Here is a 16824-nt window from a genome sequence, read left to right as displayed (position 1 = left end):
CACAGAACCACGTTCTGCGCACTGGCTGGTGGCCCAGAACCCAGCCTGCTTCTGCCTGTCAACACCCAGGCCCTTACCCGTGTTCTTTTGTGCCTGCTGTTCCCTTTCCTTTGGAAAGGCACTGGTTCAAATGTCAGTCCCCTCCATGCAGCCTTCTCCGACTGCTCGTGCCCCTTCCCAACAGAATCATTCCCTCCCATCCCACAGCAGCCGCCCTGGGCAGGGCCTGGGCTCTCCTGTCTGCATCCCATCAGGCACACCCCTGACATAGGCTCAGTCACGGTCGCTGGGCCCGGGCCCTGCTCTCGTCTCTCCAGGCCGACCTGGGCAGCCTGCCGGAGATCGAGAACTCCCTGGCGGTGTTCTGCATGGCCACCTATGGTGAGGGGGACCCCACGGACAACGCACAGGACTTCTACGACTGGCTCCAGGAGACGGATATGGACCTCTCCGGAGTCAAGTATGCGGTGAGCCTCCCCATCTTCTCTCCCATGGCTTCTGCACCTTACGGTGCCTCTGGACCGTCAGTTCCCACCTCGTCCTGATGAGCCAGGGTAGGCCAAGGTGTCAGAACAGAGGCTTAGAGCGGGGGACCCGGCGGGGAGGGCTGCTCACAGGTCAGGCCTCTCTTCTGCCCTGGGCCCCAGTGCTGACAGTCCCTGCTCCCGGGTCCCCAGTCCCGCTTTGCTCCGGGGGGCACTATTTGCAGTAGACCAAAGACAAGAAGGGTGCAGCAGGCTGACCGCTGTAGGCCGGGCCAGGGACACCGGGCGGGGAGGGTGAATTGACCCTGCTGGCCGCCCAGGGTTGAGGCCTAGGGGCCACATGCCACTGAAACAAAGCCACTTCCGGGGGCCAGAGGTGGCCCGCCTCACAGTGCAAGTTGTCTGCAGGATGTAGAGGCCCACGGGTGCGGTGTACCCTTAGGGGGCACGGGGGAAACCCACCCCTGACCGCTGACCAGGCCTCAGACCCATCCCTGGGTCCACACAGGTGTTTGGTCTCGGGAACAAGACCTACGAGCACTTCAATGCCATGGGCAAGTATGTGGACAAGCGGCTGGAGCAGCTCGGCGCCCAGCGGATCTTCGAGCTGGGGATGGGCGATGACGATGGGAAGTGAGTGCCCGGGCCCCCCTCCCCGGAGCCCCGACCCCGGCCAGCATGTCTGGGGAACCCACAGGGTCAGGGCCGACTCTGGCACGTGAGGGGAGCGCAAAGCCACCTGTACAGGCATCACCGAGGGCAAGGGAAGGCCAGCGCCATCCCCCCCTCACTTTTCTACATCCTCTGGGCTCCCAGCGCCCCTGCTTAGCACAGACGCCCCAAACGCCACCTGGTGGCTCGGGCCCTATCCCAGGGGGCTCCTCGGGTTGGGCGGGGAGAGGGGCTCCCTGGGGCCCGACTCATTCCCTCCTCCCGCCAGCCTGGAGGAGGACTTCATCACGTGGCGAGAGCAGTTCTGGCCGGCCGTGTGCGAACACTTTGGGGTGGAAGCCACCGGAGAGGAGTCGAGGTGAGTGTGTGTCCGCACACGGGGTGGGAGACCTGGCCCGCTGGGTTCCGGCGGGGACGCCAGGAGAAGCTGGCAGATGCTCAGTCACAGGACCAGGGGGTCCTGGGTCCCGCGTTAAGGCACTTGGGCTTTGCCTGGAAGGGACGGGCACTGGGGGGGCTTTCCTCACCTTCTCCCAGAATCGCCTCGAAGCCTGCAGCACCCCGGGCTCCCCAGCCCTCCCACCATCCTCCGGACCCTCCCCACCTCACCCTGTCTCCCCTTGCCAGCATTCGCCAGTACGAGCTCGTGGTCCACACAGACATAGACGTGGCCAAGGTGTACACGGGAGAGATGGGCCGACTGAAGAGCTACGAGAACCAGAAACCGTGAGTAGAGAGCACGGTTGGGGGCCTGTGGCCCTGGGTGCCCCCAATGGCTGGCAGTCCTGTGAGTCCCTGCAGGCCCTTGCCCGTGAGTGGGTGTGGGTGGGAGCACCCATGACTTCACCTTCACCACACGGGAGGGCGTAAGGCCCAGAGCAGAGAAACAGAGGCAGGCCCACACCTAGGCCCTGCCCCCTGGCTCTCTCCCAGGGGTCCCTCAGGCCAGGGCGCGGCCACCAGGAGACAGACACTTGCTCAGTTTGTACTTAATGTGACATTTTGCTCTAAGTATCCGGGGGTGGGGAGGCCCCTACCAGTGCCTGGAGCAGGACATCCGGAGTATGGCTGTGGGTCCAGGTTGAGCCCTGGCAGGAAGGACTCGCTTTCTTAAAACCTGCCTCAGTATTTGGACTTCTTATCCAAAAACAGCATTCCTCTCTTGGGCCCCTGACTTGCCTTACCCCGGGGTGGTGCCCAGATTCCTGGAGCCGCCCAGGAAAAAGTCCCCCTAACACCCTGAGGATTTAAGACCAGTGGCCCTGCTTTAACAGGAAACCCAACATTTCAGTGACTGTGCAGGCAGAACCCAGGCACCTTCTGTCGTAGGGAGCCATCTACAAGGGGCCTGGTCCTCCTGTGCACTCAGCCCACAAACAGGTAGTGGGTGAAGGGTCTCCCCCACATTTAGGAACCGGCTTCAGTTTCCTTATCTGTAAATGGAGACACTGATAACCTAGCTCTGCCCACTTCTGGGGGTCACTGGGGGCACTGCCTTGAATCTGGTTGGGAGAACCTTTTACATAATTGGAGAGGTTTCCTGGGGCTCTGGGAGGCTGGCTCTAAGGTTCCCTGTGTTCTGTGAAACCAGAAGGGTCCCTTGGGGGCAGGGAGATTCAGATTGAGGGCCTGGCCAATCACTGAGCTGCTCTCTTTCCCACCCAGCCCCTTTGATGCCAAGAATCCGTTCTTGGCTGAGGTCACCACCAACCGGAAGCTGAACCAGGGAACTGAGCGACACCTCATGCACCTGGAATTAGACATCTCAGACTCCAAACTCAGGTGCTGGCAGCCACCCCCTCCCCCAACCCACCCCTCTCAGAGCTTCCTGGCCCTGCCTTCCACCCCCTCCTGAGCCTCGAATCCACCCCCCCACCAACCCTAGGTATGAATCTGGGGACCATGTGGCCGTTTACCCAGCCAATGACTCTGCCCTGGTCAGCCAGCTCGGCAAGATCTTGGGTGCTGACCTGGACGTCATCATGTCCCTGAACAATCTGGACGGTGAGTCCTGGAATCGAGGCTGCCTGCCCTCCAGCCCGGGACCCGAGGCAGCCGGCAGGAATGGGCCCCTGGCAAAGCTGTAGATAGGTTGAGCTGCTTAAGCCCAAAGCCCTGGTGCCCTCGTGGCCCTCAGACACAAGACCCCACGATTCCAGGTTCTGGAACAGACTAGCTGGGCAGCGGCCACTAACCCCAAATGCTTTTCCCCTCTCCCTGCAGAGGAGTCCAACAAGAAGCACCCCTTCCCCTGCCCCACCTCGTACCGCACGGCCCTCACCTACTACCTGGACATCACCAACCCGCCACGCACCAATGTGCTCTACGAGCTGGCACAGTACGCCTCGGAGCCCTCTGAGCAGGAGCACTTGCGCAAGATGGCGTCCTCCTCGGGCGAGGGCAAGGTAGGCCTGCTGCCGCTGCACCTGGGGAGCCACCACCTCAGCCCTGTCACCTGGGCCACGGCGCCTCCCCTCACTCCCCCCCAGGTCTCACCCCGCATTTGGCCTTCCCCAGGAGCTGTACCTGAGCTGGGTGGTGGAGGCTCGGCGGCACATCCTGGCCATCCTGCAGGACTACCCGTCCCTGCGGCCCCCCATCGACCACCTGTGTGAGCTGCTGCCTCGTCTCCAGGCCCGCTACTACTCCATCGCCTCATCCTCCAAGGTGCGAGGCCCAGCCCACGTAGGGAGGGCACAGCCGATGGGTGCCCTGAGCTGTGGCCCCAGCTCTGCCCCAAGCGCCTCATGTCCAGCGGGCTGGACCACGAGACTGCAAACGGCTCTCTACTGGTGTTGAGAGCCAGCCAGGACAGCTGCTGGAAAGGGGCTTTCGAGGTTTGGGCACCAGGAAGGGTGAGAAGAGCCCCCATGCTGAGGAGGCTGGGGTGACAGGGCCAGGGGGGCAGGAGAGAAGGGCCTCAGGTGTCTTCACCCCTGCCCCACTCCCACCAGGTCCACCCCAACTCCGTGCACATCTGTGCCGTGGCGGTGGAGTACGAGACCAAGTCTGGCCGCATCAACAAGGGGGTGGCCACCAGCTGGCTTCGGGCCAAGGAGCCTGCAGGGGAGAACGGCCGCCGGGCCCTGGTGCCCATGTTTGTGCGCAAGTCCCAGTTCCGCCTGCCCTTCAAGGCCACCACCCCTGTCATCATGGTGGGCCCTGGCACAGGGGTGGCACCCTTCATAGGCTTCATCCAGGAGCGGGCCTGGCTGCGGCAGCAGGGTAAGTGTGTGGGCATGGGGTGGGGTTCCGTGGGGTTCCGTGTGCCTGGGTACCTGCTCACCCCTGCTCACCGCCCCAGGCAAGGACGTGGGGGAGACGCTGCTCTACTACGGCTGCCGCCGGTCTGATGAGGACTATCTGTACCGCGAAGAGCTGACTCAGTTCCACAAGGACGGCTCCCTCACCCAGCTCAACGTGGCCTTCTCTCGGGAGCAGCCCCACAAGGTGAGGCCTCGGGCGGCCCCTCTGGGCTGGGTCTCAGGGCCGCGGGACCCGCCTCGTCACCGTGCCACCTCTGCCCACCCCCCCCCACCCCACCCCAGGTCTACGTGCAGCACTTACTGAAGAGGGACAAGGAGCACCTGTGGAAGCTGATCCACGAGGGGGGTGCCCACATCTACGTCTGCGGGTGAGTGGGGGCAGAGGAGGGGAGGGGCGGGGTGGGGTTTGCCTGCCCGGGGTTGGGGGGGGGGCCCCTTGCCCAGTGCCACCTCCATCCTGCCCCAGGGATGCTCGGAACATGGCAAGGGATGTGCAGAACACCTTCTACGACATCGTGGCCGAGGTGGGGGCCATGGAGCACGCCCAGGCCGTGGACTACATCAAGAAGCTGATGACCAAGGGCCGCTACTCCCTGGACGTGTGGAGCTAGGGGCAGCCCGGCCCTGCTCCTCAAGCCCCACAGACTTGCTTCTCCCTGTAATCACCTTCCTCGCTCCCTTCTGCCAGTCTCCTGGCTGGTTTCTTGCCGCGGGAGGTGGGCCGAGGGACCGTCCAGGCCCCAGACGCACCCTCTGGAGCACCCCGGCCCCAGGGCATGTGGTCAGGGGAGACCAGGGCCTGTGTTTTGTGAACATCTCCGGCCCTTGGTGGCTGTACAGAAGGGGCTCTTCTCAGCTGAGCTGGGGCCCAGCCCCTCCGCATTATTTTCAATGACTGTAAATAATTTTAAATAATCTCTGGTCCTTGGAATAAAGTTCTGTTTTCTGTATTTTGACTGGTATTGCTTGAGCAGATCCGGGGCCTCCCCCTGGGTCTACTCAGACCCCCCAGAGAGCAGCTCAGGAGCCCCGAGAACCCATGCTGTGGTGGCGCAGAGGCCCTGCCTCACCCTTCGGAGAGCACACGCCTCAAGCCACCTCTGTGCCGCCCTTCCTTTATTGAGGCTGCTGGCCCCCAGCTCCCCGCAGGCCTGGGCCATAGGCCCAGGCCCCTCCTCTCCAGCACAGCCTTTGGGGCCCTCAGAGCCCACAACACCCCAGGGAGAGCAGAAGAGACCCTCCTGGTTGAGGGGAGCCCCCTACCCCTTCAACACAGGGGCCAGAACCCGCTTCCAGGCCAGGGGTGTCGTAGGGAGCCGGGCGGGCGGGGGAAGACCCAGGCTCATTCTTTCTTGCTCCCACGCCTCTGACTGTGGAATTTCTGGTGCACAACCCGCAGGGTGGTGAAGAAGTTGCCAAGGAAGAGTAGGAGGAAGGGGAAGCCGCACATGAGCACCTGGGGGAGGAAGTGGGGTCAGGACGGGGCCGGGCGCCGGCCCTCCCGGCATGCCTCTCCGGGGGCCCCCCCCCACCGCTCACCTGCCACTCCTTGCACTCAGGATCCCGGGCCAGGTTGAACAATGTCAGCGCGTTAAAAAGCTGCCAGAACTGGGAGGAATGGGAGGTTTCAAGCAGCAGATCCCGGTCCCCACTCGGGCCCAAAGCCAGAACACGGGGATGCCCAGCCAGACGCGCAGGGGCAGGGACGACTTACGTGTCCAAAGAAAAGAAAGGGCAGCAGGAAGGTGAGGCCCCGCCACATCCAGGACTGGAAGCCCTCTGCGGGGAGGAAAGACGACGGAGATGGGCACGGTCTCTCAGACCCACGTGGACAGGAGAGGACTTCCCTTTCCGGGCTCCCAAGCAGGGCGGCCACGCCCGACTCACCCACAGTGAGGTCCATAGTGTGCCTCTCGCCCAGGGCCCGCAGGCGGTACAGGCAGCCGCTCTGGTAGTAATACTGCAGGAACTGCACAAAGCCTGGGGCGGGGGCATCAGAACCAGGCTGGGGCCCCAAGTCCTCGGCCCGCCCCTCCCCGTGGGGGATTCCTGAGCCGAGCGGGGCCCTCTGAGATACTCACTCTGGTACATGGAGAAAGACAGGAATTGGTTCCGGAACTTCTGGTACATGAGGCCGTCAGGCCTGAGGTAGAAAGCGGTGGGAAGGGTAAGGAGCTCGGGGGGGGCACCACCTTTCTGGCCCGCACTCACCCCCTCGACCCCCCAGGGCCTGGGAGCCAAGCCCTGCCACTCACCACGTCAGCATGACTCCCGACAGGAAGGTGGACACGTAATGATGGAAAACCCACCAGCCTTTGATCCTGCATACATAGGGAAGCCAGTGTCACTCCTGTCCCCTCAGCCCCCAGGACTGGTGCTCAGGGACAGGGAGCAAGGCCGAGGCGGGAAGAAAGCAGCACCCCGGTCCAGTGCCTGCTTCTCGGGGGCCCGGGGCACGCACCCCCTCCCCGGGGAGCTCCAGCGCCCGCCTCGCCCCCTTGCCCACCGGGAGCCGTTGTTGATGAGGATGCTCTCTCGGATGGTCAGCGTGCAGTAATACCAGACCAGCAAGAAGTTGAAGGCGGCATCTGTCACCCTGAGGAGGGGGCAGAGGGTCGGTGCCAGAGCCTGGAGGGGGGCGGGGGCCTAGTCCTGAGCAGCGCACCCACCTGGAGTTGAGGAGGAAGCGGCAGGTGAAGGAGATGACGATGAGGATGATGGTGAGGTAGAGCTTGAACTTCTCGTACTCGTCCTTGTAGGCAAACCTGGGTGGGCACACACTCGTGGGACAGGCCGGGGTGCCGGCAGGGCCCACCCTCGCCTCCACCCGGAAGGGAGGCTCCTGTTCAGACACACTTCCGCAGGACGCACGGGCTGGCCCGGGACAGCGACCCCGGCGCTGACCGCTGCGCCCCAAGGCTTAGCCGGGGCAGCTGGGGCGGGATGGAAAGGACCCGGGAGGGTGGCGAGCAGGGTGGGGACCCAGCCCACGACAACAAATTACTTAGCCTGCTTGCTCAGGAGTGTCACGTTGACATTGCCCAGAACCAGGCTCAGGTACAACCTAGGAGAGGGGACACCAGGTGAGGAGAGGCTCCGACGGGGAGGGCAGCCAAAGGCGCAGAGCTGGGGCCGCCATCCCTACCCGGACTTCCCGTGGCCTTGGCCTAGGGTTCCAACCTTGGGGGTGCTGCGGACCCACTCGAGGGGAGGGAGACGCCAAGGCCCAGCCTCTCTGCCTGCTCCCCAGTCCCGCTCCAGGGCAAACCAGCAGCGTCCCCTCCCTGGTCTCTCCCCAGGGCCTCCAGGGCGGCCTGGCTCTCCCACCCTCTGGCAGCCGTGCCCACATCTCGGATCGCCCCTGCGAGCCCGGGGCAGGGCTCGGTGCCTGTGAGTGCGCACACCCGCTATCACCTCCTCCATTCCTGCTACCTGACAGCCTCCAGCCCCCAGTCCGCCCCGCCAGGGCCCCCTCCCGGCCCATAAGGGCTCCCTCCGAAATTCAGCCTGTGCTCTGACCCTGAGCCTCCCAGGTGGGTTGCCCCATGTGGACCCTGGCCCTCTCTGAGGCTTCCAGGCCCCCCAACCCCAGGCTCCTTTCCCAAGCCAGCTGAGGTTTCGAGCCCCCCTTGCACGTCAGCCACTTCGTCGACCCCATAACCCCCAGCTCCCTATGCCATCCCTGCAGTGGCCTCGTCAAACCCTCCCTCCAGGCGGCTGACCTCTCCTGGGCCTCCCTCCTCACCCTCTCCGCACGCCCTCCCCTCACAAATGAGAAGGGCCCATGCCCAGCCCTGCCCACCTCCCCAGGGATTTCCCTTTACTGGGTCTCCCACTCCGAGGGTCCCACCTCCCCGAAGGTACATGTGCCCAGGTCTTCCCCAGGTACAAAGTAACACACTCACACACACACACACACAAACGAGGGTGCAGCAAAAGCACTCCCCCACCCCCACCCCTAGGCCAAGTTCCAGTTGCTGGTTTCCCCTTCCACTCACAGCCAAGCTTGGGAAGAGCTGCCTAAATGTGCCCGTCCCCCAGCTCTTGGTCACCCGCTTACCAACTTCCACCTCCACCATCCTGTGGAGTGGTTCTCTCCAAGGCCGCCCTGACTTCCAGGAAACATTTCCCTTCCGTATGGCATCTGACCCCCCTGGGCCATCTGGTCTGAGGCTGCTGTCCCCTCCTTCTGGAACATGCTCTTACTCAGCTGTCTTGCTGCCTGCGGTCTCTTTTACTCGGCCAAGGGTTGTACACCGTCCCCTGCCACTCTCCTCAGTGACGGTGGCTGATCTAAAGGTCCCTTTGCCCGGCCTACTGGGGCCGAAGCAAACTCCGAGGCCTGGTTTCCCCTCTGGTCGCCCACCACCTCCCTGAGCTCTGGCCAGACCTGCGGTTTCCACCCTCCCATGCCCACCAGGCTCACTCCTTCGTGCTCCACGCTTTCCCTGACCTTCAGGTTGGGTGAGGCACTCCTCACTGTCCTCCTCTAGTTCTTGTCCTTCCTCCCCAAAGCACCCATCTCCGTGAACTGTCACTGTCACTCGTGCCATCTCCCGGACACAGGGCTGGGCCTGACTGTTCGGCCCAGAGTAGGTCGAGGGAACATTTGCCAGCCAAGCAACCAAAGGAAACTGCGCTTCAGGCCGCCGCCCGGGAGCATCTGTGAACGGAGCTTGGGGGAGGGGGTCTCACCCATTCTTCTTGGGCAAATAGGCCTCCATATCGAAGAAGAGGCCTTGGCGCTCCTTGATCTGGTTCTCCAGTTCCCGTGCAGCCTCCTCAGCCTCCGACTGAAGGGAGGGTTTGCATCTGCAGGTAGACAGAAGCCAGAGTCAGGGCAGGGAGCCCCCAGGTATCACCAGCCGACACCCGTGGGGCAGGAGGGTCAACAGGACCCAGCGAGGGGAGACGCCACGCCTGGGACACTCAGGAGTCAATGCCAGCTCTCCCCCCAACCCAGATCTGACGCCCACTCCCCAGCCCTAGGCCAGGGCGGTACGGGAGGCATGGGGGACTATGGAAGCGGCGGGGGAGGGTCCTAACTTCTTCAGGACAAGAGCCAGCTCCTGGAGCCGCTTCTTCTGCCGAGTGATAGAGCTGGTACAACTGTTCTGCAGCTTGATCAGCTCCTCCAGCTTCAGGCGGTACAGCCGGTGGGTCTCCTGGGGAGCAGGCAGGGGAAGGCTCAGGCTGGTTAGAAGGCCCCTGAGCCAGCGCCTGCTGGACAGGGCTTGGGGCAGAGACGCCCCAGGGGCTCCTCTGGAGGGTCTGAGAAAGAAAGGAGACAGCCGGCCCAAGGACCTCCCTGAGGTTGCCCTCTCCCCAAGGCAGGCAAGGGGATGGGGCTGGGCTCCTCCTCAAAGCCCAGAGGCCATCACGACCCCCTTGTCCCAGAAACAGACTAGTTTCTGAAAGTTTCTTGGTCTCAGCCCACCTACTAGTTCCCACCTCGAGTTCAGATTCTAGGCCCAAGGTCTACCTTCTGGACCAATCAGGCTGCCTGAAGCCATTCTGGTCCTCTCGGATCCTCCTGCCTACCCGGCCTGCTAGCACAGGGGAGCTGAGGTTGTCCAAGATGCCTGCTGCTCTGGCACTCCCCGCATCTGCTTCCCAGGTTAAAGGTCATCAGGCTCCAGCCCTTAGACCTCCAGCTGTAAGATCAGTCCTTCTACCCCTCCCCCAGCACCTTTGGCCCAAAGCTTCCCAGAGCACTTTGCCCTGGTGGGTGAGTTTCCAGAGGAGAAGCCTGGAGACAACCATAGGAAGTGTGAGGAAGGTCAGGCAGGGGTGGCCAGCCTGGGAGACTAAGTCTGCTCTGCTCAGGACTTCAGGAGAAACTCTAGTGACAGTAGCCTTGGCCAGGCCCAGGCTGGGCTACAAGGCTTCAGGGCAGACAGGAAGGAGCTGGAACCAGTACAGGAGAGATAAAGCCATGACCAAGTACCCAGCCGGCCTAGGTACTCTACCCTTTCTAGGTCTTCTTTTGTTTCTCATGGCCCAAAGGGGCCACCACACCCCCCTCAGAACCCAACACGTGCTACATCTGCCACCCCTACCAACCAGTTTCTCCTGTCCAGAGGAGACCAGCAGCCTTCACCCCTCCCCTCGGGGCTCCCCACAGAACAGCACAGGGTGCATACAAGTCAGATCCAGACACTTCCTCCCATGGCTCCCTACTGGTATCAGAAAGATTCCGATCCCGTCCATGAGGTCCCTGCAGGGTCTGGCCCACCCACTTCTCCCCTCACTCTCTTTACAGTAGCCACATAGTCCTGCCTCCGTGGCTGCTGTCCTTCACCCTGGATGGGCCCCGCCCCCATCCAGGCACTGCACCTACACACCACTACCCTGCCTCCCGGGGGAGCCCAGAGCTCCCAGCGCTGTCCTAGGGCGGGGACCGCGCTGCTGGCTCTGCTCTGGCTCCAGCCGTGCCGGCGCCCGAGGCATGTTTGCGAGGTGACCGACCCAAGACTGGGCCTGGCCGGCTTTGACTCAGGAGGCCGCTCTCCTGGGAGAGGACGGGGCAGGGACCTCTTTCCGAGGCCCCCGCACAAGGTCCCAGGTCCGCTAGGTGCAGCGGGTCCCCACCAGGGTCGCAGCGGCAGTGCCGGCGATGGGCGCTGCCACCGGACACTCATTTGAGGCCGAGAGGAGGGTCCAGCTAGGGCCACCAGCACCCAGGGCCTCCTCGCCCTCCGGTGCCACGCCAGCGTCCTCGACCCTTGGCCCTGAGCCCCCACTGCCTGACCCAGGGCTGCCCGACCCTTGACCTCGAGCCAGAGGGACGTGGCTCTGGGCCAATGGACGCCCGCACTGGCACTCACCTGGAGGCTCTGGAAGTCCTGCTGCAGCTCCTCCCAGTCCCGCAGGCAGTCGCCTAACGGGCCCGGGACCTGGGGGTGCATGGCTGCCGGGCCACACGCCGGACAAGCCGAGTCTTGGGACCTCGCCGCAACCCCAGCCCGCCCGAGGCGCCTCAGCCGCCTCCGCCGCCGCCCCCGTCCGCTTCCGGGCTCGCGCCGCCAAGACCACCAATGGGAAAAGGCCTGAAGCTACCAGAGCGCTAGCCCCGCCCCCTGCCTGAGCCAATCCGAGCCCTGGGCGGGGCGGGGGCGGGGCCACGTGTGCTGGGGCGCTCTCCCCGCCGCTCGCAGCTCACAGCCCATCCTGGGGCTGGCGCGCGCCGGGGTCGCCGGCTCCAGCTCAGGCTCCACGGGATCATGCCAGCCCCGTGCTAGCCCCGCAGAGCTCCGCCCGGTCACGCTGACAGTAAACTGAAGCCCACGGGGGTGACCCCTGCCTCAAACACTTTCGTCCTTGGGAAAGCAGCACCTCTGCAGGAAGAGGATTCCAAGCCTCTTTTCTATCTTGGATTTTTTTACAGCGGCAGCCTTACGGTCTCCCAGCCTCCAGACTCACCGCTACTGTCCTTGCAGGAGCCACCAGACTGCCCGTCCTAACACACAAGGCTAATCCCCACCAGGTCCCCAAAGAAAACGTGCCAGCGACTCTGCCCTTCCTGCCAGGAGGTCCCTAACCCACAGAGCCATTGTTTGCAGCCTTCCCAAACTCTGTTCCAGTTCCTAGCCCAACGGATTTCAGGCCTGAGCTGGCTGGAAAGCCCTTATCCGTCGGGCAAAACCCCACTCCTTGAGGGCTTGGGCTTCCGTTGGGGAGGACAATTTCACCCTTCTGCAAAGAGTCCTGGAAGGTGAGATGGCCTTCACCTCTAGGTCCCTCCCCAGCCGCACGTGGGTGGCAGAGAATGTTTGCTGACCGAACAGGGGCAGACATCCCAAGTTCCCTGTCAGTCCCATCGTCTGTGCCATCTCCTGACTTGTGCTGTGGGTGCTTCCAGGGCTTGGAAGCACATTCCGAAGAAAATCCCCCTAAGGCCTGAGGAATTTCTAGAAGCATGGGTGTGGGAGATAGGAGGGGTGGAAATCTCTTCTTGGGGAAGCCAGCCAGGAGGAAACGAGTGGGGGGAGAAGGAAAGGAACTCTGAAGAAGCCATCAGACTGGCTGGGGAGTTCTAGGACCAGGGATGAGGCAACGGTGTGCCCCATGCCAGAAACCTGTCAGAACTGTGGAGACTGACACCTGGGCTAAGGCTGGGCCTGGCATCTCTGGAGCTGGGGGGGCGGGGGTGGATCTCTGCCCATAGGTGGGCACTGTGACACCCCTGTGGACCAACGTAAGGCAGTTCCCCTGGAACTCCTCCCAGATAGCCTCCAAAGGGTCCAAGTCACCGGGGCATGTGGGATAGCTGTTCAGACAGCCAAATGCTTTTCCAGAGGCAGCCTCAGGAGTGCAGGAAGGGTGTCCAGGATGACCCAGGGATGGGAGGATTCCTGCTGAGTCTTGCCTGCTCTGTGGCATGAAGGAGGAGCCGGAGAAGAACCACTACAGGAGGCTGCTACATGACTTCAGGCAGCAAAGGCCTTCTCTTTCCACACCAACCTGGTTACACATCCTGGCCCAGTACCCACAAGAAGCCCCCAAGCGAGGTTCTTCGGGACCCATAGCTGGGCCACAGAGGAGATCAGTAGAGTGGATCCAAGATGTCTGTGACACGGTCTCCGAGGACGACCTTCTCCCACTCTGACAGCTGAGCCACCAAGCCCCGGTTTGGACGCATGTTGGTTTTACACTTCTTGACGTAGGCCCAGGACTTCTGTCAATGCAAGGAGAGAAAGCAGACCTCAGGGACTGGACCTGAGCCCTTCCACCTCTATCACAGCCAGCTCAGGAGGGACAGGAGGCACCTGCCCGTGGGCCAGCAACACGGCTTAATGGCTGGACACAGAAGCAGCAGCAGCCTGGAGTTAATACATCAGGGCAAGGAGTCATAGGAGCTGGCCCTGCTTTGAGCAGGCACCTCTGCGCATCTGCTGCTGGATATGGAGGCAGAGATCATTCTTAGTTCAGACGGCTCCTGTGAAGGCTGAGACAACATGGGTGAAAGCTTCTGTGGGCAGGAGAGTACCATGCCCATGCCCGGCACACAGTGCAGCCCCAACAAAGGTTGGCATTGTGAACGGCTAAATGAATGGAAAGGGGAAGGGAACTGTGGGGAAATTCTCTGAAGAAGGGAACTTGCAACTGCTTTCCTTCAGGTGTCCACCTTAAAATGAAGGAAGGGTCATTACCCGAAGGAAGAGGACAAACTGGTCTCTATCTGGGTTGAGGACAGAGGAAAAAGGAAAAATGGGCCTCAGCAAACTAGGAACCGAAAAAACATACCTCAACATAATAAAGGCCATATAGGACAAGCCCACGGGTAATATCATACTCAACGGTGAAAGACTGAAAGCTTTTCCTCTAAGATCAGGAACAAGACAAGGATGCCAGCTTGCACCACCTCTATTCCACATTGCACTAGAGGTCCTAACCAGAGAGAGGAAGGGAGGGAGGGAGGAAAGAAGGAAGGAAGGAAGGGACACCCAAATTGGAAAGGAAGAAGTAAAATTACCTCTGTTTGCAGGTGACATGATTTGATGTGTAGAAAACCTTAAAGATTACACCAAAAAATCTGTTAGAATAAATGAATTTAGCAAAGTTGCAAAATTACAAAACCAACACTCAAAATTAGTTGTGTATCTATGCACTAACAACAAATGATCTCAAAAGTAAACTAAAAACAAAATTCCATTTACAGTGGCATCAAAAGGAATAAATACTTAGGAATAAACTTAACCAAGGGGGCGAAAGACCTGTAACCTAAAAATAATAAAACATGCTGTAAGGTATTTTAAAAGACACAGATGGGGCGCCTGGGTGGTTCAGTTGGTTAGGCGTCAGACTTTGGTTCAGGTCATGATCTCGCAGTTTGTGGGTTCAAGCCCTGCATTGGGCTCTGTGCTGACAGCTCAGAGCCTGGAGCCTGCTTTCGATTCTGTCTCCTCTCTCTTTGCCCCTCCCCCGCTCATGCTCGGGGTCTCTCTCTCTCTCTCTCTCTCAAAAATAAATAAACATTAAAAAAAATGAAAAGACACAAATAAATGGAAAGACAGCCCGTTCACATGGACAGGAAGCCTGGATACTGTTAAGATGTCAGTACTACCCAAAGTGATGTATAGATTTAATACAACCTCTACCAAATCCCAACAGCATTTCGTGCAGAAATTGAAAAGCCCATCCTATAATTCTTATAGAATCTCAAGGGACCCCCACATAGCCAAAACAGTCTTGAAAGAAAGAGAACAGCACTGGAATTCTCATATTCCCTGATTTCAAATCTCTGAAGCTATTACAAAACTATAGTAATCAAAAACAGCATAGTAGTGGGATAGACATTTAAGCCAAAGGAATAGGATAGACAGCCCAGAAATAAGCCCTTGTATATGTGGCCAAATGGTTTCAAGGAGGGTGCCAAAACCATTCAATGGAGAAAGCGCAAGGGGTGCTGGGAAAACTGGATACCCACATGCAAAAGAGTCAAGTTGAACACTTAACCTTACATCATATACAAAAATTAACTCAAAAACGATTGAAGACCTAAGTGTGAGAGCTTACACTACAAAAATCTTAGAAGAAAACATAGGAGAAAAACTTCGTAACACTGGATTTGGCAATGATTTCTTGGATAGGATACCAAAAGTACAGGGGATTAAAAATGGACAAATTGGACAAATCAAAAACAAACAAACAAACAGACAAAACAAAACTTCCGTGCATCAAAAGACACAATGAGCAGAGTGAAAAGGCAAGCCACAGTTTGGGAGGGAACATTTTCAAGTGATATATCTGATTGATATCCAGGTGCTAATATGAAGAATATAGAAAGAACTCCTAAAACTCAACAAAAAACCAAACAGCCCAATTGAAACGTAAGCAAAAAACTTGAATAGACATTTTCCAAAGAAGATACGTGAATGGTCAATAAGCACATGAAAATACTTGCTCGACATCACCAATCAGTAGGGAAATGCAAATCAAAACTATAGTAAGATAATGCCTCACTCCTATTAAGATGGTTATAATATTAAAAGAAAAACAACAAAAAACAACAACAAGCATTGGTGAGGATGTGGAGAAAAGGGAATCCTCGTGTACTGTTGGTGGGAATGTAAAATGGTACAGCCATGGTGGAAAAACAGTATGGAGATTCCTCAAAAAATTAAAAACAGAGATACCATATGATCCAGCTATACACCCCAAAGAATTGAAAACAGGGTCTTGAAAGAGATATTTGTACACCCATATTCGTAGCATCATTATTCACAATACCTCAAACACGGAGGCAACCCAAGTGTCCATCAACGGATGAATGGAAAAACAAAATGTGGCATATATACACAATGGAATGTTATTCTATCTTTAAAAAGAAGGAAATTCTTGGGGCACCTCGGTGGCTCAGTCGGTTGGGCGTCCGACTTCGGCTCAGGTCATGATCTCGCAGTTTGTGGGTTTGAGCCCTGCGTCAGGCTCTGTGCTGACAGCTCGGAGCCTGGAGCCTGCTTTGGATTCTGTGTCTGTGTCTCCCCTTCTCTCTCTGTCCCTTCCCTGCTCATTCTCTGCCTCTCTCTCTCAAAAACAAATAAACATTAAAAAAAATGTTTTTAAAGAAGGAAATTCTGACACGCTACAACATGATGAACCTTGAGGACATCGTGAGAAGTAAAATAAGCCAGTCAACAAAAGAAAAAATACTGTGTGATCTACTGATATGAGGTAACTAGCAGAGTTAAAGTCATAGAGACAGGAAATAGAATGATGGTTGCCGGGCTTGGGGGGAGGGGAGAATGGGGAATTACTGTGTAATAGAGCTTAAAAGAGTTTCAGCTTTACAAGATAAAAACAGTTATGGGGATGGATGATGGTAATGGCTGTACAACACTAGAAAGTATTTAAAGATTTAAAAAATTTTTATTTGAGAGAGAGAGAGAGAGAGAGAGCCCAGGTGGGGAAGAGGGACAGAGGGAGAGAGAATCATAAGCAGTCTCCACCCTTAGCACAGAGCCCAACACAGGGCTCAATCCCATGACCCTGGGATCATGACCTGAGCCAAAATCAAGAGTTGGACACTCAACCGACCAAGCCACCCAGATGCCCCTAGAAAGTATTTAATACCACTGGACTGTACACTTTTTCAAAATGGTTAAGATGCACATAAGTAAATAAATGGTTAAGATGATAGGTGTTACATTATGTGTATTTTAACACAATAAAAAGAAAAAAACTGCAACGAGATATCACCTTACACCCATTAGGATGGCTACTATTTAAACAACAACAACAACAACAGAAAATAAGAAGTGTGAGTGAGGATGTGGAGAATCTGGAAACCTGGCACACCATTGGTGGGAATGTAAAATGGTGCAGCCGCTGTGGAAAACAGTACAGTGATTACTCAAAAAAGTAAAAATAGAATTACCATACGATCCAGCCATTCCACT

The 16824-nt window shown here is 58.4% G+C and overlaps 3 protein-coding genes across 4 annotated transcripts in view; 1 reads left to right on the top strand and 2 right to left on the bottom strand.

Moving 5' to 3' along the window:
• The window catches only part of POR (cytochrome p450 oxidoreductase), a 62499-nt gene extending 57126 nt beyond the window's left edge, over positions 1-5373 (top strand). Inside the window, exons 5-16 of the mRNA XM_025923396.2 lie at positions 318-467; positions 994-1118; positions 1426-1515; positions 1785-1883; positions 2823-2939; positions 3043-3161; positions 3381-3562; positions 3675-3824; positions 4112-4382; positions 4462-4607; positions 4706-4791; positions 4890-5373. Coding sequence (XP_025779181.1) covers positions 318-467; positions 994-1118; positions 1426-1515; positions 1785-1883; positions 2823-2939; positions 3043-3161; positions 3381-3562; positions 3675-3824; positions 4112-4382; positions 4462-4607; positions 4706-4791; positions 4890-5034 — 1680 coding nt within the window. The 3' untranslated portion in view covers positions 5035-5373. The remainder of the gene's footprint in view (positions 1-317; positions 468-993; positions 1119-1425; positions 1516-1784; positions 1884-2822; positions 2940-3042; positions 3162-3380; positions 3563-3674; positions 3825-4111; positions 4383-4461; positions 4608-4705; positions 4792-4889) is intronic.
• A 151-nt stretch (positions 5374-5524) lies between these two features.
• On the bottom strand, positions 5525-11453 carry TMEM120A (transmembrane protein 120A). Its single transcript, XM_025923197.2, has 12 exons — positions 11251-11453; positions 9470-9588; positions 9119-9235; positions 7428-7487; positions 7093-7188; positions 6930-7019; positions 6679-6744; positions 6505-6566; positions 6311-6403; positions 6138-6202; positions 5963-6031; positions 5525-5879 (listed from the first exon to the last, which is right to left on the bottom strand). The coding sequence occupies exons 1-12, from the start codon at positions 11329-11331 to the stop codon at positions 5766-5768; spliced, it is 1032 nt and encodes a 343-aa protein (XP_025778982.1). The 5' UTR covers positions 11332-11453; the 3' UTR covers positions 5525-5765.
• Positions 11454-12847: 1394 nt separating this feature from the next.
• Positions 12848-16824, bottom strand: part of STYXL1 (serine/threonine/tyrosine interacting like 1) — a 71619-nt gene continuing 67642 nt past the window's right edge. For both annotated transcript variants that reach the window (XM_086691785.1, XM_025923214.2), the window contains exon 9: positions 12848-13100. In XM_086691785.1, coding sequence (XP_086547911.1) covers positions 12969-13100 — 132 coding nt within the window. In that variant the 3' untranslated portion in view covers positions 12848-12968. The remainder of the gene's footprint in view (positions 13101-16824) is intronic.

This window comes from Puma concolor, chromosome E3, assembly GCF_028749965.1.
Source record: "Puma concolor isolate L17-30 chromosome E3, mPumCon1.1.hap2, whole genome shotgun sequence".
In the NCBI taxonomy this organism is placed as follows: Eukaryota; Metazoa; Chordata; class Mammalia; order Carnivora; family Felidae; genus Puma; species Puma concolor.
Note: the sequence above shows the minus strand (reverse complement) of the source record. Positions and strands in the feature narration are given on the sequence as shown.